This window comes from Eubalaena glacialis, chromosome 7 (assembly GCF_028564815.1).
Source record: "Eubalaena glacialis isolate mEubGla1 chromosome 7, mEubGla1.1.hap2.+ XY, whole genome shotgun sequence".
NCBI lineage: Eukaryota > Metazoa > Chordata > Mammalia > Artiodactyla > Balaenidae > Eubalaena > Eubalaena glacialis.
In genome coordinates, this window is record NC_083722.1 from 106,004,860 (window position 1) to 106,029,758 (window position 24,899).

Genomic DNA, 24,899 nt, shown 5'->3' on the forward strand with positions numbered 1-24,899 from the left:
CAGGCAAGGATGTGGAGCGACTGGAACACTCATACATTGATGGTAGTAATGCAAAATGATATGACTACTCTGGGAAGACAGTTTAGCAATTTCTAACGAAGTTAAACATGCACTTACTGTCTCAGCAATCTCATCCCTAGATGAGTCTCACCTAAGAGAAGTGAAAACTTACGGACACATACACACAAAACCTGTATGCAGATGCTTATAGGAGTTTTATTCATGATTGCTCAATGTCGCTTAACTGGTGAGTGCATAGTGGCGTACCACTTGGTGATGGAAAGAAATAAACTTGATACATTCTACAACATGGATGAATCTCAAATGCACCATGCTAAGTGAAAAGCCAGACTCAAAATGCTACATGCTGTGTGATCCCATTATATGACATTATAGAAAAGGCAGAACTATAGGGACGGAGGACTGATGGGTCAGTGGTTGCCAAGACTTAAGCCTGGGGGTAGAGTTTCATCACATTCTCTTTGGGGGGTGGGAGAGGGTGGATTGTTCTGTATTTTGATTGTCGTGATGGTTACATGACTATGCATTTTGTCAAAACACACCTCTGTCCACCAAAAAGAGTGAACTCTGGAAATTTAAAATAAATTTAGAAAAAAAAAAAAAAGCCTGGTTAGATACACAGCTAACTCATGGTAGTTATTGCCTCTGAGGAGGAAGGAGGGAAATGGGACCAGGGTGGAAGTCAAAAGGTATTTTAGCCTCATCATTTATGTTGTCTTAACTTTAAAAAGTAAATAAATGACAATGTGTTGTTTATTTTATATGGTAAGATTGTCAGTGTTTGCTTTATTATTGTACATCTTTGTATTTTTTGATTGGTCAAAGTATAAACAAGGCGAAATATATCCTAAAAGAAAACTTTTTTTTAAAATTTATTTATTTATTGGCTGCATTGCATCTTCGTTACTGCGCACGGGCTTTCTCTAGTTGTGGCGAGCATGGGCTACTCTTCGTTGTGGTGCACGTGCTTCTCATTGTGGTGTCTTCTCTTGTTGCGGAGTATGGGCTCTAGGCACGCAGGCTTCAGTAGTTGTGGCTCGTGGGCTCTAGAGCGCAGGCTCCGTAGTTGTGGTGCACAGGCTTAGTTGCTCTGCAGCATGTGGGATCTTCCCGGACCAGGGATGGAACCCTTGTCCCCTGCATTGGCAGGTGGATTCTTAACCACTGTGCCACCAGGGAAGTCCCCTAAAAGAAAATTTTGAAAAGGCAGCAAAGTAGAAGGGGAAAAAAAAAATCACCAGTTGTTTTAAAACACTTGGGTACATTTTCTTCTTTTTCTCTCTACTTGTTTGGTTTTCAATAGTGGAAAATGTACTCTAAGAACAATATAGCCTGTAGCTTTACTTTTACTTAGAGTACCCTAAATATGTTTTCCTTCCTCTTAAATGATCTTTGTAAACATTTGCAGTGATACAATGTCACTGTTAAGGCCTGAGGTTATCTCAACAACTGCTTTCATTTTAGGGATGTAGACATTTCTGTCATATTAAACTGGTATGTTTCACCTCACTATCCTGGGAGTAAGGGTATGTTTGCATGAATCCTGAGAATTATGATGGCTCTGAGCCATTGGGATTTGATTAACAGAAAGTCCTGTCTTTCTCAGGTTTCCCTCCACAAATATTTCCACATTAATGTTTGATAAACCTGGCGGTCTGTGTCACTGCTGGTCACTTAATCCTGCTGGAGGCCATTAGGATGTGCCATCTCTTTGTATAATGTGCTGTCAAGGACAGCCCAGAGGAGAATTACCTAGGTTCAGGGTGTTAGTTCCTTTGTAGATTTGTCAGACTCCTTAGATTCACTCATACCATCATTTTCTCAAAGGCACCAGATGATGAGCCTCTCTAATCCCGCACTCTCCTCTGACCACCCCCCTTATACCCTTATAACCCCTTCAGTTTCCTTAGCTATAAAGTGGAGATAATGACATGGCTTTCATGAATGTGGAATGCTTAGTAGAGTGCCTTGCATTTGATAGATTTCTTCTTTCTCCTTGAAGTTCATCTTTGACTAAAATGAAACCCTCTGAACTCTATTTCTGAGCTTCTCCAAGTAGAGTCTATTTCAGGTCACTGAAATTTAATTACAGGGACTCATGTACCATCTTTCTTCAGGTTTACCTAGCACCATGTGTCTCTCCTTTGTTGCACTAGTGGTAACTGCAACTTTGTTTTTATTTGTGTGATGATTATGGGACCCTCATTGAAGTGCTGTGAAGGCATGACTTATCTGCAGTATTCTCAACACTTAGGACAGCACCTGGCACCTAGTAGGCCCTCAGATATTCTCAGAATGAAGGAAGAAATGAGTGTTTAAACTTCGTAGTTTTAATCTTTCATAAATAAACATCTCATTTCTCAAATTTTTACCATAGCGCCTTGCACATAGTAGGTCTGGTTATTTTTTCCTCTTCATGGCTCTTAAGAATTGATTTAGGTCTATTATATCTCAATAAAAGCTGGGGGAGGATTGATTTAGTTGTTTTCATTATAAAGGTAATAAAACTATATTCTAGAAAATGGGGTTGGCTGAGGAAATAATGACATTTTACATGTATGTCATCACACTATGCATATAATTTGATAGCTCTTTCCCCCTTTTATTTCATTTTCCCTCAGTAAGTTTTCCCTATTTTTAACGGTGTTGCCATTCTCCAGTGTAGTTTGTGGAGAAGAGTTTGCTTTCATGTCAGGCAACCAAAGAAACTGAAAAAGAGGTTGCTCAGATGGGTGAAAATCATAAACCTAAACCCCTTTACTTGTGGATTTGACTGAGAACAGCTGTCCAGGAGTGCAGCCAAAAACAAAAACAGAAAAGCCTATTTGCTCCCTTCTCCCTGCTATTTCTTTTAAATGTTAGGGCCATAGTGCTGGTCTGTGGGCATAAGCATGTGTGCCTTCTTGGCCTGGGCCACCAGGTGAGTTTTCAGTAAGTGGTAGGACTGTAGGAGTCCTGGGCTTGGAGGCAGTGAGTTTAGTCAATGAGAAGCAAACTGGATAGGGGAATCAGTGCCTGCTGCGGGGTCTGCCTAGTCTCCCGATGGGCATGACGCCTGATCTGACACCCAGGCTAGATATTTGTATGATGGGAGTTGGGAAGGGAGAACTCTTAGTCTTTATTCAAAGTTCATCTCAGACGTTAACCCCTCCTGGGGTTAATGAAGACTTACCTGATTCTTTTCAGATCAGCTAGTCACCTTCCACTTGCTCTTTTACTGGTATAACCAATAATAAAACTACATGTCCTACGTCAACCACAATAAAAAGAACAAAACAGTCTACATGTCCTGTGCTTTCCCAGTAGCATTTTGAGGATAGAGACAGTGTTTTTAACTCATCTTTATAAATAGTAACTGCTGCTGTTTGCAGAGTGCTTGCTATGTGCTAGGCACTGAACACTTTTCCATTTAATCCACACTCCTATGACATAGGTACTTCTTAAAAATGCCAGTTTCAAAGATGAGCAATTAAAGGCTCAGAGACATCTCATATCTGAAGCTAAACCTGGAATGAAAACCCAGGTGGGTGTGAATTTCAGAGGGCACACAGACTGAATTGTGAAAGTTTATTCCCTCTTCAGTTTCCTTTAATCTTTCTGATTATGTCCAGAGGGAAGGAAGTTGGTTTGACAACTAACACTCCGTAATCTAACATTTAACACTTGGCTGACTTTTGAACCAACAGAACGCAGGCTCAGAGCCTTTACAGAGAATAAAGTTTAGTAACTGTTGTTTTGTTTTCTTTAACTTAGTTCCACTGTATTCTTCTATGGCAAATGATAAAGAATTTCCATTGATGGTAGTGATATAAAATTTCTTCTCAAATGTGTTTAATTGCTTGCGTATGCATAGAATAACTTTGAAAGGAAGGACAAAAAAACATGATACCTGTTGCCTCCAGGGACTCTTTCTAGGTGGCTGGGGGGACTGGGAAAATTTCACTTTATCCTACTTTTCTGTACAAAACTCAAATTTTGTGACCCAAAATGGAGACAAAACAAACTTGATCAATGAGAAAATTAGTAAATAAATAATAGCGCAGAAGGTAGGGAGAATATGGCAAAAACCATGAAGGGCTTAAGACAATGAATGTAACTAAAGAAACGCTGTGTCAGAAACGTACGAGAGGTACGAGAATCCAATTTACAGGGGAAACCCTGGGACAGGACAGCCTACCGCCACCGCCCGCTTCCGTGAAAGCGGGACCCTCAGTCGTCAGGGGATCCATCTGCGCATGCGCACGGCCTCAAGCCGGCCATCTTCCAGGCTGTAATCCATCCCCCGCCGAGAGCGCGCGAAAACTGCACGCACGCCTGCCGGGGACGCGCACGCACGCCCCGCCCCGCCCCGCCCCGCGCAGCCAGCGAATCCTGAGGCGGCGAGGCCCGGGTAGTTTTGGCTCCGGGAGGTAATGCCCCGGAGCGCGGGGAGCGCGGAAGAGGCAGAGGCCCGCGCGGAGGAGGCGGACGCGGAGGAGGCGGGCGCGGAGGAGGCGGGCGCGGAGGAGTCCGGCCCTGAAGAGTCCCATCCGGAGGAGCCTGGCTCCCAGCAGGAGATGGAGGGTGGGCGGCCGCGGCCGATGCTGCGCTCAGTGAACACTCGCGAGCCGTCCCAGGTCATCTTCTGCAACCGCAGCCCGCGCGTGGTGCTGCCCGTGTGGCTCAACTTCGACGGCGAGCCGCAGCCCTACCCGACGCTGCCCCCCGGCACGGGCCGCCGCATCCATAGCTACCGAGGTAGGCGGGCCGGGGTCGCCCAGTCGCGCCCGGCCGCGCCGCCCCCTTGTCCTGGCCGCAACGAGCCAGGTGCTGAGCTGTGCCCAGCGCGCTGCCCAGCGCTCTAGGCCTGATAACAACGATAACGGTGGCTCGATCTCACCGAATTCCAGCCCCATCCGGGGAGGCAGGTGCTGTTGTCATTATTATTCCCATTTTACACTCGAGGAACTGACGCCCCAGAGAGGTTGTGACAGATCCAAGTAGACGCAGCTAGTGACAGAGCATTCTTCTTTTAAGAGTGCATAATTTGCATTTGATGATCGACCCCACGTGTATTCCATCCCTCACGCCCATTTGTTCAGTCCGTGAATGGGAGAATCCCATATTCTCTGATGTGCCCAGTGGGCCACGTCCGCGTAGGGTCCCTGCCTTCATGGAGATCGCGGTCCAGTGGGGGAGACGAGACAAATGCGTAAGTAGTTAAGAACAAGCCAGTGTCATAATTGCTACCATAGGAACGGAGCACAGCAGGGCACCTGCTCAGTGAAAGGGAGGGGTGTGTGCTTTGAGTTGGAACTTCCCAGAGAAGAAAGGGAATCCTGCAGGATGAATGGGATCTTACTAACCCAAGACAGGAGTGGAGAGCTGTAGGCAGAGTGAACAGCATGGGCTAACACCTGGAGCCTGGGAAAGGGGAGAGGGTATGGAATGGTGGGAGAGGAAGTCTGAAAGGTGATCTTACCCCTAGGGAAATGGGGGCCATTGAAAGTTTTTAAGCAGGGAAATGACATTGCCTGATTTAATACTGAAAAGCTTACCCAGGTTGCAAAGTGGTTTGGAGGGGGTAGAGTACTGGTAGCAGTTAGGAAACAGTTGTAGTAACCCAGGTTGGGGCTGTCTAGGCCTTACTGCATAAAGTGGCAGTAATCTTCCCTTGGTTTTCAAGAAGAGAAGTTAATGCTTGCTAAATTTTCACTACCTTCCTCGGAGGACCCTAATGGATCTTTTTTCCTTGAGGGTGGCATACTCAATAATGTTCTTCAAACTTTTACACCGAAGTTCTGCTAATATTGAATGAGGAAGAACACAATTCTTCCAGGCATTAACATCTCTGTAGTCTCCTATTCTATGTAGGAAATTGTGTGAATTTTGTATTCTTCTGCAAAATTTATCTGTTCCTGATTTAATATAAACATTAAAAAAAATTACCACATGAATGTACTTAATGTTATCGATACTAAACTGTACATTTAAAATGGTTAGTAGTCAATTTTAAGTTATGTATATGTTACTACAAGAAAAAAAAATGACTTCCTACTTTACATTTCTTAAGTTTTCCCACCAAATCTTCAAGTAAATTTATGCCCCGGGAACACATGCTGTTTTTTATTCTGAGGCAACCTCCTCCCTCCTTAAACAGAATCTTAGCCCTGGGATTTTGTCTCCTTCCAAGTGCCCCTCTCTCTCTCTCTCTCTTTTTTTTTTTTTTGCATAAGATGTGTTTAAATTATACCTTAAATTCAGGTATAATTTACATAGAGTAAAATACAAATATTTTAGGGTTTGATGTGTTTTGACAACACCTAGATCAAGTTACAGATTAGAATATTTTCATCACCCCAGAAAGTTCTCTCCTACCCCTTTTCACTCTTCTGATTTTTCACACCATTGACTAATTTTATCTCTTTCTGCAGAATGTACCCTTTTCTGTCTGGCTTTTTTCTTTCAACGTGATGTTTTTGTATCTTCTTGTTTTTGAGAAGCACAGTTCTGAGGAGTTGGTGACCTTTTCTCTCCTTTTAGTTTGCAGCCTTTGGTGTGATTTGCAATTCCCATACTTTGCTTTTGCACCAAGATAGCAGAAAGGGCCTGGGTTTTGGAGCCTCGCTCGAATACTTGCCCTTCTCCTTACTGTCCCTCTTGCCTTGAGCAAGTCACTTGGCATTTTCAGACCTTTTTTTCTCATCTTTACCTGGATCTTTTGTGAGGACTAAATAAAATAACATTATTGGAATGGCTTTGTATGGTATTTAAGCAGAATGAGAGGCAGATATTTTCAGTGTCAGAGTGAGGAGATGAAGGAAATAGGTGTGTGGCTCCTTAACCTTTGCTTGTCTTAACAGGTCATCTTTGGCTCTTCCGAGATGCTGGCACATCTGACGGGCTTCTAGTTAACCAGACTGAGCTGTTTGTGCCGTCTCTCAATGTTGATGGACAGCCTATTTTTGCAAACATCACACTGCCAGGTACTGATGTTCCATCTTACTTTTTAAAAAGATAGGCTGTTGTACTAAGTAGAGGATAGGCCACTTGAAGGAGCCCAGTCATTAGTGATTTTTGCCTGATGCTGGGCAAGGTATCCAACCTTTCTGTGTCCCATTCTCCACCATGAATAAAGTGGAAGTAGTTTACTTGTATGCTGTATGTTGAACAAAGATGTCGTGCTATCTCAGAAGCTCTTTGGGCTGGTCAAGGGTGGGCTAAATTAAAATACTTGATTGTAGAATTATGAATGCGTTTTGTTTCGCTGGCCCTGGAGCAGAATTATGCCCCGGAGTCTCAGGAGAAAAAAAGGTGTAGAGAATGAGATATCATGGCTTATTTATTGACTTCTAGTGTTGTATCTTTCGATGTAATTTAACCCAGTCAAGGTCACTGTGTCAATCAGGGGTTTTAAGAAGAATCACCAAATTGAACATTAGCTTCATAGCTTACCACTTGTTTAAAACTCACGTGATTTTATTAGGTTGAACCCTTAGAAACTGATGATCTGTTGGGTTAAAAAAACCCAAATACCTGCAGCTTCAGATGAGTATGTGTATGTAGGGTTCAAACTAGTATGTGTATTTAGATCCTGCTTTAAGGCAGTGGGTATACAGAAGTGAGCACTGGTAAGTTAAATGTAGGAAATTTTGCCTTAAAGGAGACCTTTAAAGAGTAAGCTCCCCAGTAAGTTTAAAATAGGATTTGAGTTCCCCCAAAATCCAGTTACACACTTCTTTGGTTATCTATTGCTGTGCGACAGCTACCCCCAACCTAACAACAACCGTTTTATCTGTTTATAATTCTGCAGCCGGGGCAGAGCTCAGCTCGGTGGTTATTCCGCTCACTGGTGATCACTGCCTTCTGCTGGCAGGTTGGCTGGGGCCTGGGCCTCTCTCCCGTGTCATCTCAGGGCCTGGCCCTCTTTGTATGGTCTCTCCTGCTGGGTAGCTCAGGGCTCCTGAGAGTGTAAAAGTGAACGTTGCCAGGGCTTCTTAAGGCTGAGACCCAGAATCGCCACAGCGTCACTGTGCCCACATTCAGTTAGTTAAAGCACATCCCAGGCCCAGCCCACTCTCGAGGAAAGTTCCTACACAAGGTCATGAATAGTGTGAGTTGTCTGTTGCGGCCATCACATTACACTCTGCCACAACCCACGTACTCACTTTTTTTGTCCAAAGCGAGGTCCAGCTGTTGCAAATGTAATTGCCGCCGTTGGCAAAGCCTCTCAGTCAGCCCTTGTCCTCAGGCCTGAGTCTGCTGCTGAGAGTCGGTTTTCTGCCCTTACAGTGTACACCCTGAAAGAGCGGTGCCTCCAGGTTGTGCGAAGCTTAGTCAAGCCTGAGGATTACAGGAGACTGGACATCGCGAGATCCCTCTACGAAGATTTGGAAGACCACCCAAATGTGTGGAAGGACCTGGAGCGGTTGACCCAGAAGCATATTGAAAATCAGCGGATGGCAGAGGAGACTGAAGATTTTAGTTGAAATTTACAGTCCTAGGTCTCGGCTTTTGACAGTCCTGACAAGTCTTGATCTAGATCTAGGACTGGTCACTTTTTCTCGGCTTCAAAGTGTCTCATTCTTGGAGTCAAAAAGCTCCATTGCTTAAAAGAAAGTTAACTGACCTCACTGCTGGGCACTGTGATGTTTAAGGGCAAATATCACAAAACATAATTGAATGCCTGTCCCTTCTAGAAGTATTTATCAAGGGAAAGTAGTTGCATTTTTGCCTCCTAGTGAGTCAGGAAAGTTTCTGTGTAAGGACTTTTGTGTAAGTAATTCAGTGAGAATTGTAGCTTATTCTTGAGTTGTAGGAAAGCAGTGGCGTCTGCTTTTCATTCCTGTATTTTGGTTGGTGATGTGCCCGCGTCCTGCACTGAGAGACCAAGGTGTCCTTGGGGCAGGGGCATAGCCGTCGGCTCTTTGAGACTCCAGTGCCTCGCACGTTATGAGCCTTCCCTCAGTGTTTGTTGAATGAACAAACCAGTGGCTACTTTGGTAGTGTTAGAGGTTTTCACCCTTTTTTTTGAGGGCGGGTGGTAGTGGGGACCTTAAAGTATATACAGTAAACAAATGTTTTAATGGGCATCAATTTTATAGAAAGCAGTTTTTATAATTTTCTAAATTGTGGCTTTTCTCTGCTCACTGTTGTCGCAGGGCTGTTTTATTTCTGTTTCTAAGCCAGGATTAGCTTTCTACAGTTCTTATTGATGATAGCTTTTTTGAAACTTGCTATCTGCACAGAAGATAGGAGAAAATAGCCGTCCCCTTGTTTAATCATAGTATTAAAGAGCTACTCCTGTACTATAAATAGTTTTTTGCCAAATGTGGGTACTTCTGTTCGTTTTTGTAAATCCATGACATTTTTGTTCGATTCAGCAGTTTTTCATCAGGCAGGATCTGGCGACACTTTGCACCTGGCTGGAGGAGAGGACAAAGCCCTCCAGCCTCTCGGAAGTTACTGCTAACACACCGTGGATTCAGAGGGTAGCCTGGAATGTTTTCTAATTTTATACATATACATATCCTTTCCTATAGGCTGGACTTAAATTCATTAACTCAAATTCATTACTTCTATCAGGACTCCTTTTTTGGTAGCTAATTGTTAAAAAAACAAAAAACAAAAAAACTCCCCAGTAGAGAAAGTGTTGGAAGAGACAGAAAAGTAAAGGAAGAGGAAAGATCCAATTAGGTACACTACTTAAATACAACCACTAACTTAACATTTTGAACTTTTAGCCTTTTTTGGCTTGGTTTTACGTAGTTGAGATCATACTGAATATAAAGCTTTGTATTCTACTTTCTCATTTAACTTTATAACTTAAATATTTTTCCATGGTATTATAAGCTCTTCATAGACATGAGTGCAGCCTTCCTTTTATAAATAATGTTGGGATATTTCTTGGCATCTTTATTAGTTCCTTTGAGCACAGTTTCTGTGCTCTGATATCAGAGTGAAGTGAATGAATCAAACGCCATACAGTTTTCCCACCTAATCTTACTCTCTTTCAACATTCAGCAAATAAGTGGGCTTTTTTTTTTCTTTAGTCTGTTGTGGTACTCATTCAGTGACACACCTATAATTTTTTATCTAATTTTTTTGTCGAATTGTTGGGTAGGGAAGAAGAAATGCTGGTATAGAAGGCAGCCATATGATCTCGAAAGTGGGATAGGATGGGAGATTTAAGGAAGCCTGCTGGTGCTCGATTAGTTCAGTGTTGGTTTTATTAGTTTTTAAACCTGTCTTTGTGTCAAAATGAGATTTCATGTTCCTGTCAAAACTTGCCATTTGAGTACTGTGTTTTTTGTGTTGTCCAAGGAAGATTGAAAACCTATAGCATGTATGTACTCATTTGAAATCTCATGAATGTATTAAATGTGTTACTTTTAAGAGACTGTGATCTTATCTATTTTGAGTTAAAAAAAAAAAAGCTTTCTTGGATACATTAAATGGTGCTAAGTAAAGGAAATAGGTAAGGTGTGGTGGTGTCATTTGCCAGGCTCTTCTCTCTTGGAGAGGTGTGAAGGCCATGTTTGCTTAAAGGCTTAAGGGGGGGCGGGGCCGGGGGGGGGGGGAGGTGGATGGACAAAGGCAAGAAACCTGCTTTCATTCTCAGTCCCTTCTCTTTCCAGCACTGGATTTTGTTTTAAACTTTGTTTCTTTTAGCATTATTTTTCTTGTAAAAATGAAATATCACTGTAAAAAATTTAAGCTCTACAGAAAAGTATTAAGAAGAAAAGCATTCACATTTGGAACACAGGTGTTTTTTTTTTTTTTTTTCATGAAAATAGAACCAACCGCAACAGACACCTCATACAGGTGGCAACTAAGTATATGAAAAGATGCTCCACATTATATATCATCAGGGAACTGCAAATTAAAACAACAGTGAGATACTACTACACACCTGTTAGAATGGCCAAAAAAAAAAGAATGGCCAAAATCCAGAACACTGACAATACCAAATGCCGGTGAGGATGTGGAGCAACGGGAACTGTCATTCATTGCTAATGGGAATGCAAAATGGTACAGCCACTTTGGAAGACAGTTTGGTGGTTTCTTACAAAACGTATTCTTATTGTACAATCCAGTAATTGTGCTCCTTAGTATTTACTCAAAGGAGTTGAAAACTTATGTCCAAAAACTTGCACATGGATGTTTACAGCAGCTTTGTTCATAATTGCCAAAACTTGGAAGCAACCAAGATGTCCTTCAGTAGTTGAATGAACACATAAACTGTGATATAGTGGAATAACTGTAATACAATGGAATATTATTCAGCACTAAGATGAAGTGAGCTGTTAACCGTGAAAAGACACGGAGGAAATTTAAATGCATATTACTAAGTGAAAGTAGACAGCCTGCCAATGCAGGGGACACAGGTTCGAGCCTTGGTCCAGGAAGATCCCAATGCCACGGAGCAGCTAAGCCCATGCGCCACAACTACTGAGCCTGCAATCTAGAGCCCACGAGCCGCAACTCCTGAGTCCACATGCTACAGTTACTGAAGCCCGTGTACCTAGAGCCCGTGCTCCGCAATGAAGAGAAGCCACCGCAATGAGAAGCCCACGCACCGCAACAAAGAGTAGCCCCTGCTCACCGCAACTAGAGAAAGCCCGTGCACAGCAACGAAGACCCAACGCAGCCAAAAATAAATACATAAATACATAAATACATAAATAAAAAATTTAAAAAATACTGTCTTTGTTAAAAATAAATAAATGATAAATAAAAAAGGGTTGGGGGAGAGGGAGGGATGAATAGGTAGAGCACAGAGAATTTTTTAGAGCAGTGAATCTATTCTGTCTGATGTTATAATAGTGGATATATATCATTATAAATTTGTCCAAACCCACAGAATGTACACCACCAAGAGTGAACCCTAAGGTAAACTGTAGACTTGGGGTGATAATGATGTATCAATGTAGGTCCATCAATTGTAACAAATGTACCGCCCTGGCAGGGGCAGGTGTTAATAATGGAAGGGAGACTTTGTGGGGGGGCAGGAGGTATATAGGAAATCCTGTACCTTCCTCTCAATTATGCTGTGAACATAAAACTGCTCTAGAAAATAGTCTATTAAAAAAAACGTGGTTAATATCTCACCAGGACTTATATTGAGAATGTGATAAAAAAAACAACAGGGCACTCAGCTCACTAAGGACATGAAATAGATACCAGCGTTTTGCATTCTTGAAATAGGAACACCAGTGAACTTTTCAGATACTTTCATGCTAGGTTTCTGTATCCCATTCTTAGCACCTCAGCCCTACTCTATGCTAGTCACTGGGCTGCCTGATACCCTTTCACCGTTTCCCCATTCTGTCAGCACACCTAAGCTCCCTGCCCCAACAGAACATTTTCCTGGGGACTTTCCCCCATCACCACACATACCCAGTAGTCCATTGGCAGATCACAGAAGAATGAAATATACTTGTGGTGATAACCAAAAGGGGCAATAGTACCGGATAGGTAAATGAGAGAGAAACCCACAAAACTAGTTTCAGAATTTGGAACATGAAACCTCAGGAGAGTACGAGTTGGCTTAACATACACTAAGTAGCAATACGCTCTCTCCATATTCAGGTAGAAAACACAGAAGATTGTTTTGTTCCACTTGGGAGAAGTTGAGTCCTTGAGGACTGGGCTGGCCCTGCAAATGTTTCTGAAAAACCCAGAGGAAATCATAGCGAACCATTTTATCCTCAGATAAATTGAAGGAGAGTTAATTGGGCAAAGGATAGCCTAGCTGCAGTTTGCTAAGGAGGACATGAGATGACATTCTTCACCTGGAGGAGGGTGATCAGATACCCCGGTCCAATGCGGGAATACTGAGAACTCATGCTGCAGTTATCCAGTGCTCAGAAGCATCAGGTGGGAACTAAAGGGGAGGGTTATTCTAGCAGGTCTGGATTACCCTGTCCTGTAGCAACTGCAGAGAGTGGGGGGAATTTGGAGGGGGGTCTGGTGTATCCTCGGGGTAGCAGTTTTCCAACTATTGGTTTATGGTTTTCCTTGATAGACTTTAGGACTGCTCTACCCTTCCTGTAGATGAGAAAGCAGACCCCTCTGGAACAGACCCCAATACTGGAAATAAATGTACATTAATAGGAAGTTGGCCAAATAAAGTATGGTGCTCCTAAATAAACTATTAAAAAGGAAAAGGTAGATGCTTATTTAAGGACATGAAAAACTATTTATTATTAATTGAAAAACATTTACAGAAAATGAAATGTTTTAAAATTTTTTATATTAAAAATTAATTTTATAGAGGTCTAAAAATATGTGAAAGTATATACAGCAAAGTATTAATAATGGTGGCCCATCCAGGATGAAATTATGGGAAGGTGTTCATTCTCTTTCTCTGTCTCTCTCTCTCTGAGATAATGGAGATAATGGAATAGATATAGATATATAGACATAGACATAGATATAGATATAGATATAGATATAGCTATGTCTTTGCCCCAGTTCCTGGCACAGAGCTCCTAGAACGCTTTTAAATTCCTAAGTGATAAGACCACTAGGAGCATCTTTTGTTCTAACGAGAGGACTCTGGGTGGGCTCCTGGATGACTCCGGGATGGGGTCTGGTCACCAGAAAAACCGAGCCATCATTAGAAGCTTGGAATTTTCAGCCCACCTCACCCTTCTCTAGAGAGGTGAGAGGGGCTGAAAATGAGGTTAATAATTGATCATGCCTACTTGTGGGAGCTTCCATAAACTCCCAAAGTAGGGGGTTCAGAGATCTTCCAGGGGGACAAACACACCCACACTGGAAAGGTGATGCACCCCAACTCCACTGGGACCGAAGCTCCTGTGCCCAGGACCCTCGAAGATCTCACCCTATATTTCTCTTCATCTGGGTGTTCATCTGTATCCTTTATCATATCCTTTAATAAACTGGTAAGTGTGTTTCCATGAGTTCTGTGAGCCACTTTAGCAACTTAATTGAACTTGAGGGGCCCTGGGAACCTCTGATTTGTAGCCAAGTTGGACGGAAGTTATGGGTAACCCGGGGACCTACTACTTGGGACTGGCATCTGAAGGGGGGTTGGGGGCAGTCTTGCGGAACTGAGCCTTTAACCTGTGGGATCTGACACTATCTCCAGGTAGATAGTGTTAGAATTAAGTTTAATTGTAGGACACCCAGCTGGTGTCACAGAGAACTGCTTGTTGTGGGGAAACTACCCCCTCTCCTCCATTTGGTGACCAGAAGTGTCAGAAGTGACGTGTTGTGTGTAATAGTGTCACCAAACGAAACTTGGGTCTGCTTGACCCGTGCAGTAAAGCCAATCTACTGATGCCCGGTTGTGGTGAAGGGGAGTGCAGCGTTTATTGCAGGGCACCAAGCAAGGAGTCCAGGTGGCTAGTGCTCAAAAAACCTGAACTCCCCGAAGGCTTTTGGGAAAAGGTTTTTAAAGACAGTGTGAGGGAGGGGGTGTTGTGGGGTGTGTGGTCAGCTAGTGGACACTCTTCTGATTGGTTGGGGATGAGATAATTGGGAGTCAACAACATCAACCTTCTGGTCCCAACTGGTCTGGGGTCTACGTGCTTGTGGGCAGCATAAGGTTAACTTCTTCCACCCGGTGGGGGTCTTAGTATCTGCAAAACAGTTCAAAGAATTTGGCTCAGAATACTACCTATAGCCCTTGAGGAGGAGCTAAAAGTCCTCAACTTTGTTTAACGGCTAAACTGTTATTGTTTTGTCATGCTTGACTGTTTCCCTTTCTTTCTGCATTTTCTCACATTGCTGATTAAATTCACTCTTTGGAACTCGAGGAAGGCCTAGGGGGCTAAAGGTTTTTTACAGACAAAAGACAGGCAGAGGACGCTGGGGGTGGCAGGGGTGCGGGGTGTCTGTTCTGGGAAGGCCCCATAGGGTTCTGCTGGGTTACAAAGGTAAGGAGAAGCACAGAAGGGGGAACTGGCTTTCCCCCTCTACAGGAGGAAGAAAGGCTAGGACTGGGTTTTTTCTTTTTTTGATGTGGACCATCCTCCGAGTCTCTACTGAATTTGCCACAATGCTGCCTCTGCTCTATGTCTTGGTTTTTTGGCCGCGAGGCATGCAGGATCTCAGCTCCCCGACCAGGGATCAAACCCGCACCCCCTGCTTTGGAAGGCCAAGTCCCAACCACTGGACTGCCAGGGAAGTCCCTGGGTTTTTTCTTAATTCACTCCTTTTTTCAGACAGTGATCATGTACTATCAGAAAAACCAATAAAGTTATTTTTATTAGAAAAGAAAAAATATGTGCAAAGTACACAGAAAAGCCTTACTGTGGTTATTTCCTTTTCATCAGCCTTCCTTCATGCCCATCTTCCTGATGTCACATGGGTCCTCAACTCTGCTGGCACATAAGTAGAACTACCCGGGAAACTTTTTGAAATGCTAGCGCCTGAGTCCCAGCCCAGAACAATCACGCCTGGATCTCTGGATGGAGGTAGGGCTGGGCCTGTAGAGTCTTTTTAAAGCTCCCAGATGATTGATTCTAAGGTGTAGCAGGGATTGCAAACCTCTGATTGTAATTTCAAGGGAATTAAACATGAACAGGTCAAAATGGCACACCATATCACTAATTACATTCGGCCTCAATAACTGTTTCTAACTGATCCTGGCGCGGAGGCTGTTGGTCACGGAAAAGCGAATTAGGAGAAGACATGTGTGCAGGATCACAGGAAATTTTTCAGGGTGAGGTGATATAATAGGGCACAAAGAGCCCTCCCTTTGGAATCAGACTTGGGTTGAATCTTGTCACTTGGCCAGTTTGGCTTGGACAAGTTGCAATTGACTTGAGCCTCAGTTTCCCCATCTGTAGAATGGGAATGATAAACCTACCCTGTAGGGTCGTTGTGGGGATCCCAGATAATATGTGTTAAATGCCTGGTACTTGATAGGTGAGTGGCAACTCTGTTAATTAGTGATAGCAAAGACCTTACTTTGAAGAACATATTCTAAAGAATGGGGACAAAGACGTGTGCCTAAGATGGCCTGCTTAGGCCCAGAACTACTCAATCGTCTTTGCAGGAAAGAATCCTAGGACTCAGGTCGAAAGCCCTGGAGCTGGGCAAGAAGGAACCCTGCAACCAGGGGCCGGAGGAGGCAGCAGAGAGAGAGGGGCTGCCCGGCCTGCCTGTCTCCTGGACGGGCCAAGGCTGTTGCGAACCTTCTGTGGTTATAAAGCCTCACCAAGGGGAAGAGGCCCCCTGGCCCTAGGGGAAAAGCACTACAAGGGACAGCGGCTCTGTGCTTGCAGCAGAGGGGAAAGCAGGCCGGGACTCTGCAAATAGAGGAGAGAAAAAGAAGGACCCTTATCCTCCTTTGCCCCTTGCACCTGGGATGTAGGTGTTTTTTCCACTCGGCCTCCGTCAGACCATTCCTGGAGCTCTTCTACCTCAAATTCCTCCTTCAACCACTGCTGCAACACGAGACTTCCCCTGAAAAGCAGTCTTGGACCGCTGGAATGCACCCCATGTCAAACACCAAGGAGGTGCACTCACATAATAGTGATTCCTTATGGGGCTCAGCACTTTACAGTTTACCCCGAGCATTTTGGGGTCTGTTTAAACTTCACAGAAATCCTTCGAAGTGGGTGGAGCAGGATACCCAATTTACAAAAGAAAGAACTGCAAACTGGCTCAAGGATGAAGAGCCAGAGACAGTGACTGAACTAGGACCCAAATCCCGATAGGACCCCAAGGCCGGTGGGCGCTTTTTCAGTATTATCAATGGAGACTGCCAGTTTTGGATCGCATTCTCTGTGCAAGGAAGACCCTGTCTAAATTGATTTAATCAAAATATGAGCGATTGTTTATAAACTAATCTGTTTATAATTGTGTAAATTGATTTAATCCACTTCCTTCGCTCACAGCTCTAAGCAGGAGGAATGATTAGTCCCACTTTAAAGATGTGGAAAGCAAGGCTCGAGAAGTGACATGAGTTGTCCAGGGTCGCAAAACCTGTTGGTAGCAGAGCTGGGGCTTGTTTTCAGGGCTGCTCACTTTCCTTTTAGTTTCCTTCTTCTTTCCATAGCTGATGTTTGCAGCTGCAAAGTGGTGCTCTAGTTGCTTATGTGCCTTAGATGGTACTGCCTAACTTCTTGGAACCCATTTACTTCTGTGTAAAAGCATAGGCTTATGAGAGTTACATAAAATGATTTATGCAAAGCACATTGTAGGTATAGATAAACGGTAGTTATTGCAATAACGAGGCAGCTTGTGGCTAGTGGTCAAACTAATTGGGTTCAAATCCCAGCTTTGCCACTTTGTACCTGTATGATTTTAGGCAAGTTATTTGACTTCTCTGTACCTCAGTTTCCTCATCTGTAGAGTGGGGGTAACACATAAGGTCATTGTGAGGAGTAAGTAAAACAACCCTGGTGAAGTTTGCCCATCATAAATGCTTAATAAATACTAGTGATTATGTTCTCCTTCTACCCTATTCAATAATTCACTTTGCCCCCCAGTTCCTCTTACCGTATTCTGCTTTGCCCCAATAATATTTATCACCCTCTAAGACAATGAATAATGCAATTAGCTACGCCTACTCTCTTTTACTATACTCTATTTTTATTCCCAAACATTACCTATCACCTTCTACAGTGCTAAATTATTTACTTATTTAGCATTTTTACTGCTTATTGTGTGTTTTCCTGCAGGGCAGGGATTCTGTCCTTTTTTCTTCAGAGGGAACCCCAGCACCTAGAACAGTCCCTGGCACATAGTAGCTGCTCAATAAATATTAGCCCTTAAAATCACAGTCTAGGGACTTCCCTGGTGGCTCAGTGGTTAAGAATCCGCCCGCCAATGCAGGGGACATGGATTCGAGCCCTGGTCCGGGAAGATCCCACATGCCGCGGAGCAACTAAGCCCGTGAGCCACAAGTACTGAGCCCGCTGGCCTAGAGCCCGTGCTCTGCACCAAGAGAAGCCACCCCAGTGAGAAGCCCACGCACTGCAATGAAGAGTAGCCCCTGATCGTAGCAGCTAGAGAAAGCCCGCGTGCAGCAACGAAGACCCAATGCAGCCAAAAAAAAATAATAATAAATAAAATTTATAAAAAAAAAATCACAGTCTATCCTGACTACCCTGTTTAATACAGTCCTCCCCCTGCTCGCTCTGAACTCATTCCTGTTTTTCTTTCCTTCCCCCACCCCCTGCCATAGCACTTTGACCTTTTAGCATTTCATGTAACTTATCTATTCAGTACTGTTATTATTTGTTGCTCGTTTCCTCCCCCACTCCCACCCCCGCCTAGATTGTAAGTCCCATGAAAACAAGGACTTTGGTAAGTTTTCTCCACTTATGCATCTCCAGCACCTCGAACATTGCCCCACATATAGCAGGTAATTAATAGACTAGCTCTTGAAGGAATCGTATGTGGCAGAGGGCCAAAAGCCCTGGAGGTGAAGTCAGAAGGTCTCTGGGGACTGCCGCTGAATTCCCGTGTGGCCTTGCACGTGTTCCCTCGCTCCTCTGGGCCTGTTTCCCCTCCCGGCGGCTCTGACCCTCTTGGTTTCGCAGCTGGTCCAGCGGGCCGGGAGGCGTCGCGCCCCCGGTGGCCGCTGGGGGGCAGTCGAGCCCAAGCCCAGCCCCGCCCACTTCCCGGGCGGCCCGCGCTGGGTGGACCCACCAGCCAGCCGGTAGAGAAGCCAAGTCCTGCCGCGTAGGACTCAGTTGTCCGCGCCGCCTGCCCGCCGGCCCTCGGAGCCCGGCCATGTCCTGCTACATCTACCAGCTGCCCTCCTGGGTGCTGGACGACCTGTGCCGCAACATGGACGCGCTGAGCGAGTGGGACTGGATGCAGTTCGGTGAGTGGGCACCCCTGCGACCCCGCTAAACCCCCTCCCCGCCTGTTTACGCGGGTCCTGATTCTAGGGGCTCTCTGTGCTGCCATCCTGGACCCGGGCCTCGCTGTGTGCCCTCGGGCAGGCGCTGCCCCCTCTCTGTGGTCATTTGGAAGGTGTTAGGTGATCTCGGACGATTTCTGCTGTTACTCAGTCTGTCGCTAACTAATGACTGGCTCGACTTCGCTGTTACAGTAAAGCCGAAAATGATCGCTCTCAGCAGTGACTAGTGCTTACTGTGTGCCCGGCCCTGATGTAAGCACCTGACACCGATTATCTCATTTAATTCCCACGACGGCCTGTAAAGTGCCTATTTCTCTTACCCCATCTTACAGACGACGAAACGGCTTTAAAGGTAGAGTTACTTTGGGGGGCCAGGGTATGGCGTTGCTAAGTGGCGTACTGGGCTCTGAACCCCAGCGGCTGGCCCCGCCAGGACATCGTAACTCCTTGGTGTATTTTGTTTGTTTGTGCCTGGTGATTGGCTGAGGGCTTGGCATCCTGGGGGAGGCTGCGCGTGTGGTCCTCAGGCGCCTTCCAGGCTCCACCACATCCAGCTGGTGACTTTGAGCAAGTTGCTTAATCTCTCTGAGTCTCAGTTTCTTAATCTGTAAACTGGAGGTGGTTATGAGGAATGAAATTGTATAAAAAGCACTTGACACCTATGTGTCAGAGGTTCTTGTAAGTATTAAGGAAGTGTTAACCATTATTCTCAGGTTCATGTTTTAAGTCAATGTGACTGGTGCCACTTTATTTTTAAAGTAATATCTATATTTTCTTTAAAATTGAGATTATGATATATACCATTCATACAAAGGGAATATAATATTTATGTACAGTGGAAAGAATAATAATAAAATGAACATGTATGTTTTTATCCATCCAGTTTGAGGAAATAATATATATTTTAACCTAGTAGTTCTCAACCAGGGGCGATGTTGCCCCCTTAGGGAACATTTGCCGATGTCTGGAGACATTTTTGGTTGTCGTAACTTGGGGGATGTAGTGAGTAGAGGCCAGGGATGCTGCCAAACGTCCTGCAATGCACAGAACAGCCCCCTCCACAAAGAACTATCCAGCCTAAAGTGTCAGTAGTGCTGAGGTTCAGAAATCCTGTTTTAAACCAGTCACAAAAATAATACACTTATTGCAAAATACTGTGGGAAATAAAGAGTAGCTCAAACTCCACCACTCAGGGATACCATTCTTTTTTTTTTTTTTAATTTGGAGGGAGTATTTTTTTTTTAATTAATTAATTAATTAATTAATTTTTGGCTATGTTGGGTCTTTGTTGCTGCGCGCGGGCTTTCTCTAGTTGCGGCGAGCAGGAGCTACTCTTAGTTGCGGTGCGCGGGCTTCTCATTGCGGAGGCTTCTCTTGTTGCGGAGCATGGGCTGTAGGTGCGCGGGCTTCCGTAGTTGTGGGACGTGGGCTCAGTAGTTGTGGCTTGCGGGCTCTAGAGCGCAGGCTCAGTAGTTGTGGCTCATGGGCTTAGTTGCTCCGTGGCATGTGGGATCTTCCCGGGCCAGGGCTCGAACCTGTGTCCCTTGAATTGGTAGGCAGATTCTTAACCACTGTGCCACCAGGGAAGCCTAAGGATACCATTCTTTTTTTTTTTTTCCACATCTTTATTGGAGTATAAATGCTTTACAATGTTGTGTTAGTTTCTGCTGTACAAGAAAGTGAATCAGCTATATGTGTATATATATCCCCATAAGGGATACCATTCTTACCATTTGGATGCCAATAGTAATAATAACAACAGCAGCCGCTAACATGTATTGGCTTCTCACTATGTGCCAGCAGAGTGCTGGGTGTCTTATGCCTTCTAGTCTTTTTTACTAACCATATTTATTTATGTATATACATTTTCCAAAAATCGTATCATTTTGTACATTCTACTAGCCTGCTTTTTTCACTTAAACTATATCACAATTATTTTTTCTTGCCAGGCAATATTCTTTAGCAACATGGATTTAGGCTTTTACTTTCAGTGTGTATTTTTATTAACTTTTTTGTGGAAAAAAATAACAGATGTACTAGGTTAAATGGTGTAAATCACGCCCCTGGGACAGAGGGGAAAGTAAATATCTTTCCCCTCCCTGCTCCTCAGCCTCCCCACAGAGGCTGTCCCTGGTAACAAGTCAGGGCACCTCTGAGAATGTCTGTCACCATCTGATTTTCTAGACTGCACTGTGTCCCTTTGCTCAGATGATCTGTGATTTAACTACTTCGACTGTTTCCTGGGCAGTGGACAAACACTTTGTGTAAGAGACTCTCTCTAATGTTTTCCATGTTGGCCTCAATTGTGAAGGCCACAACAACTTCTGTTTCTGGGATATTGTTGCTATTTTAGAAGGCACACCTATGGCTTTCTTTTTTTTTTACTAAAATTTTAAAAATTAAAGTGTAGTTGATTTACAATGTGTTAATTTCTGCTGTACAGCAAAGTGATTCAGTTATACATACATACATATATATATATATATATATACACACACACACGTTCTTTTTAAAAATTCTTTTCCATTATGGTTTATCACAGGATATTGAATATAGTTCCCTGTGCTATACAGTAGGACCTTGTTGTTTATCCATTCTGTCAATATATATATTAGTTTGAATCTGCTAATCCCAAACTCCCAATCCATCCCTCCCCCACACCCCCTCCCCCTTGGCAACCACTAGTCTGTTCTCTGTGTATGACTTTTTTTAAAAAACAGCTTGATTAAGGTATAATTCACCTACCATGCAATTCACCCATTTAAAGTGTACAATTCAGTGGCATCTAGTATATGCAGAGTTGTGCATCCGTCTCCAAATCAATCTTAGAACATTTTCGTTACCCCAGAAAGAAGCCCTGTACCCCTCAGCTGTCTCCCCCAGCACTCTCACACACATCTCCCATTTCCCCCCAGCTTTAGGCATTGCCTATTCTGGACATTTCATATAAATGGAATAAATCATACAATATGTAGTCCTTTGTGACTGACTTATTTAGCATGTTTCCAAGGTACATCCATGTCATAGCGTGTATCAGTGCTTAATTTCTTTTTTTTTTAAGATTTATTTATTATTTATTTTATTTATTTTTTGGCTGCGTCGGGTCTTAGTTGTGGCACGTGGGATCTTTCGTTGCGGCACACGGGCTCCTCTCTAGCTGTGGTGTGCGGGATTTTCTCTTCTCTAGTTGTGGCGCGCAGGCTCCAGGGCGCGTGGGCTGTGTAGTTTTGCGGCAAGCAGGCTCTCTAGTTGAGGCGCGCGAGCTCAGTAGTTGTGGTGCACCGGCTTAGTTGCCCCGAGGCATGTGGGAATCTTAGTTCCCTGACCGGGGGTCGAACCTGCGTCCCCTGCATTGCAAGGCAGATTCTTTCCCACTGGACCACCAGGAAAGTCCCAATTTCTTTTTATTTATTCTTGAATAACATTCCATCGTATGGATGTACTGCATTTTATTTATTCTTCTGTCATTTGATGGACATTTGGGTTCTTTCCACTTTTTGGCTATTATGGATAACGCTCCTGTGTACAATTTGTTTACGTCTTTGTGTGCCTTTATGTTTTCATTTCCCTTGGGTAGATACCTAGGAGGGGAATTACTGAGTCATAGGGTAACTCTATGTTTAACATTTTGAGGAAGTGTCAGACTGTTTTTGGAAATGCGAGTACCATTTTACATTCCCACCAGCAATGTGTGAGGGTCCCAATTTCTCCACGTCCCCTCCCCCCAACACTTGTCATCGTCTGTCTTTCTGAGTTTGTAGCCATCTGAGCAGGTGAGAAGTGGTTTCTTGCTGTGTTTATTTATTTATTTATTTATTTATTTAGGTTGCGTCAGGTCTTAGATGCAGGCACACAGGTTCTTCGTTGAGGCAAGCAGGATCTTTTCGTTGTGGCGTGCGGGCTCTTCGCTGTGGCACTCGGGCTTCTCTCTAGTTGTGGCATGCAAGTTTTCTCTCTCCAGTTGTGGCACACAGGCTGCAGGGCGTGTGGGCTCTGTAGTTGTGGCACGCGGGCTTAGCTGCCCTGCGGCATGTGGGATCTTAGTTCCCCGACCAGGGATCAAACCTGTGTCCCCTGCATTGGAAGGCGGATTCTTTACCACTGGACCACCAAGGAAGTGCCTCTTGCTCTGGTTTTGATTAGCATTTCTATAATGACTAATGATGTTGGGCATCTCTTCATGTGCATTTGTACATCCTCTGAGGAGAATACCTCTGACTCCTTAGGGCTTGGAGACACCAGAATTGCTCAAGGTCCTCAGGAGCTGCCCACTGTGATTTAGGTTATAATCCAAATTCCTCACCAGGCCTGCCCGGTCTGGCACAGTCTGAGCGCCAGTGACTTTTGACCTCCTCTCCTCCAACACCCTCTCATGCCCACCCTGCTCCAGCCACACTGGCCTCCTTGGTCCAGACTCAGGGCCTTTGTACTTGCTGTTTCCTCTGTCTGGGACATTCTTCGCCCTGTCCTCCACATGGCTAGCTTTCTAGTCTCTGTTAGTTTCCTCTTGCTGCGGTAACAAATTACCACAAATTTGATAGTTTAAAAACAGCCATTATTGTGTTACAGTTCTGGAGGTCAGAAGTCCTAAAATCAAGGCGTTGGCAGGGCAGCTGTCCTTCTGGAGGCTCTAGGGGAGAATCCATTTCCTTGCCTTCACTGGCTTCTAGAGGCTGCCTGCATCCCTTGGCCTGTGGCCCCTCCTCCACTTTCAAAGACAACGGGGTAGCATCTTCAAATCTCTTTCTCTGACCTCTGCTTCTGTCATGATCTTCTCTGAATCGGACACCCCTGCCTTCCTCTGATAAGGACCCCTGGGCTCAGTCAGATAATCAAGGATAATCTCATCTCAAAATCTTTAACTTAATGCCATCTGCAAAGTCCCTTTTGTCATGTAAGGTACCATATTCACAGGTTTTGGGGTTTAGGACACTGACATCTTTGGGGGCCATAGTCTTTCATTTCTCAGTTCATATGTCACCTTGTTTGAGAGGCCGACCCTGTCCCCCTTTCTTCTTTATCTTATCAACGTGTTTTATTTTCTTCATTCCTCTTAACATGCTTTGACCTTGTTCCTTATTGGTTTATGTCTGTCTCTCCCTGTAGAATGTCGGCGCCATGAGGGCAGGGACATCACCCATCTAGTTTGCTCCTGTATTCCCAGTGTCTGGGGCAGTGCCCGGCCAGTGGGCAGACACTCAGTGCCACTTGAATGAATGATGGGCTGAAGGATGTGAGAACGGTGGGGACACGGGATGGCTCGGAGCCCATGCTTGGCCAGCTCTCCGTGCTGGGTCAGAGGTCACTGGGCTGGGAGCCAGCCGTGCCCCCCAGGTAGCAGCTCCTTGGCAAGTCACAGCACTCCATGGTTTTCTGTTCCGCACAGTAAGCGACTGTGACTGTCCTTCCAGTCCTAAAGAGTCTCGGTTTCTGCGAGTCTTTTTTTTTTTTTTTTTTTTTGAGGTTGAAAAATCCTACTGCATATTCCACAATTTATTCTTTTTTTTAAAATGACATTCTAATTTTTGACTATTACAGATAATGTGCATCATTTTAGAAGAGATCATCCCTTGGGGCTGATTGTGATACTGGGGAGTGGAGGTGGAAAAATCCATAAAGTGATTCAGAAAACCACACAGCCACAAATATGCACGCTCTTTGGATTTGACAATTTTGGCAGATAATGTGGCTGCCTCCTGCTCATTTTCCTATGATTGTGGCTGCGTTCACTTTTGCCCTTGGGGGAAACCAGGCTTCTCACAGCTTCACTCACCCCAGGTGTATTCCGAGGGACCCTGGGGCAGGGCTTCCTCTGTTGGACGACTCTCCATCTTGCTGTCTCATGCACGTGCCAGCCTTTGTGCACAGGCCCGCTTTGTCCCTGCCCAGCTATGTGCTTGGGGCGAGTGACTGCCTCTCTCTGAGCCTTTAGTTTCCTCATCTGTAAAATGAGGATGAGTTGCTGAGAGGCTTAAGGGACAAGACACTTTCCCCTTCCCTCAACCAGGAAAGAGTCTGGTTAGTCCGGACAAAGGGCGTTTCACTCGAG

At 44.5% G+C, this 24,899-nt stretch overlaps 2 protein-coding genes across 5 annotated transcripts in view; both read left to right on the plus strand.

Annotated features, from left to right (window-relative positions):
- The first annotated feature begins 4,399 nt into the window (after positions 1-4,399).
- Positions 4,400-10,455, plus strand: VHL (von Hippel-Lindau tumor suppressor). The gene is made up of 3 exons (XM_061197266.1): positions 4,400-4,758; positions 6,864-6,986; positions 8,293-10,455. Exons 1-3 carry the CDS (start codon positions 4,434-4,436, stop codon positions 8,487-8,489), a joined length of 645 nt encoding a protein of 214 aa, XP_061053249.1. The 5' UTR covers positions 4,400-4,433; the 3' UTR covers positions 8,490-10,455.
- A 4,962-nt stretch (positions 10,456-15,417) lies between these two features.
- The window catches only part of IRAK2 (interleukin 1 receptor associated kinase 2), a 60,949-nt gene continuing 51,467 nt past the window's right edge, over positions 15,418-24,899 (plus strand). For 3 of the 4 annotated variants that reach the window (XM_061197261.1, XM_061197262.1, XM_061197263.1), the window contains exon 1: positions 18,657-18,811. In XM_061197261.1, coding sequence (XP_061053244.1) covers positions 18,718-18,811 — 94 coding nt within the window. In that variant the 5' untranslated portion in view covers positions 18,657-18,717. Of the gene's footprint in view, positions 15,447-18,656; positions 18,812-24,899 lie in introns of those variants that run through there. The other variant, XM_061197265.1, reaches the window with a different exon arrangement.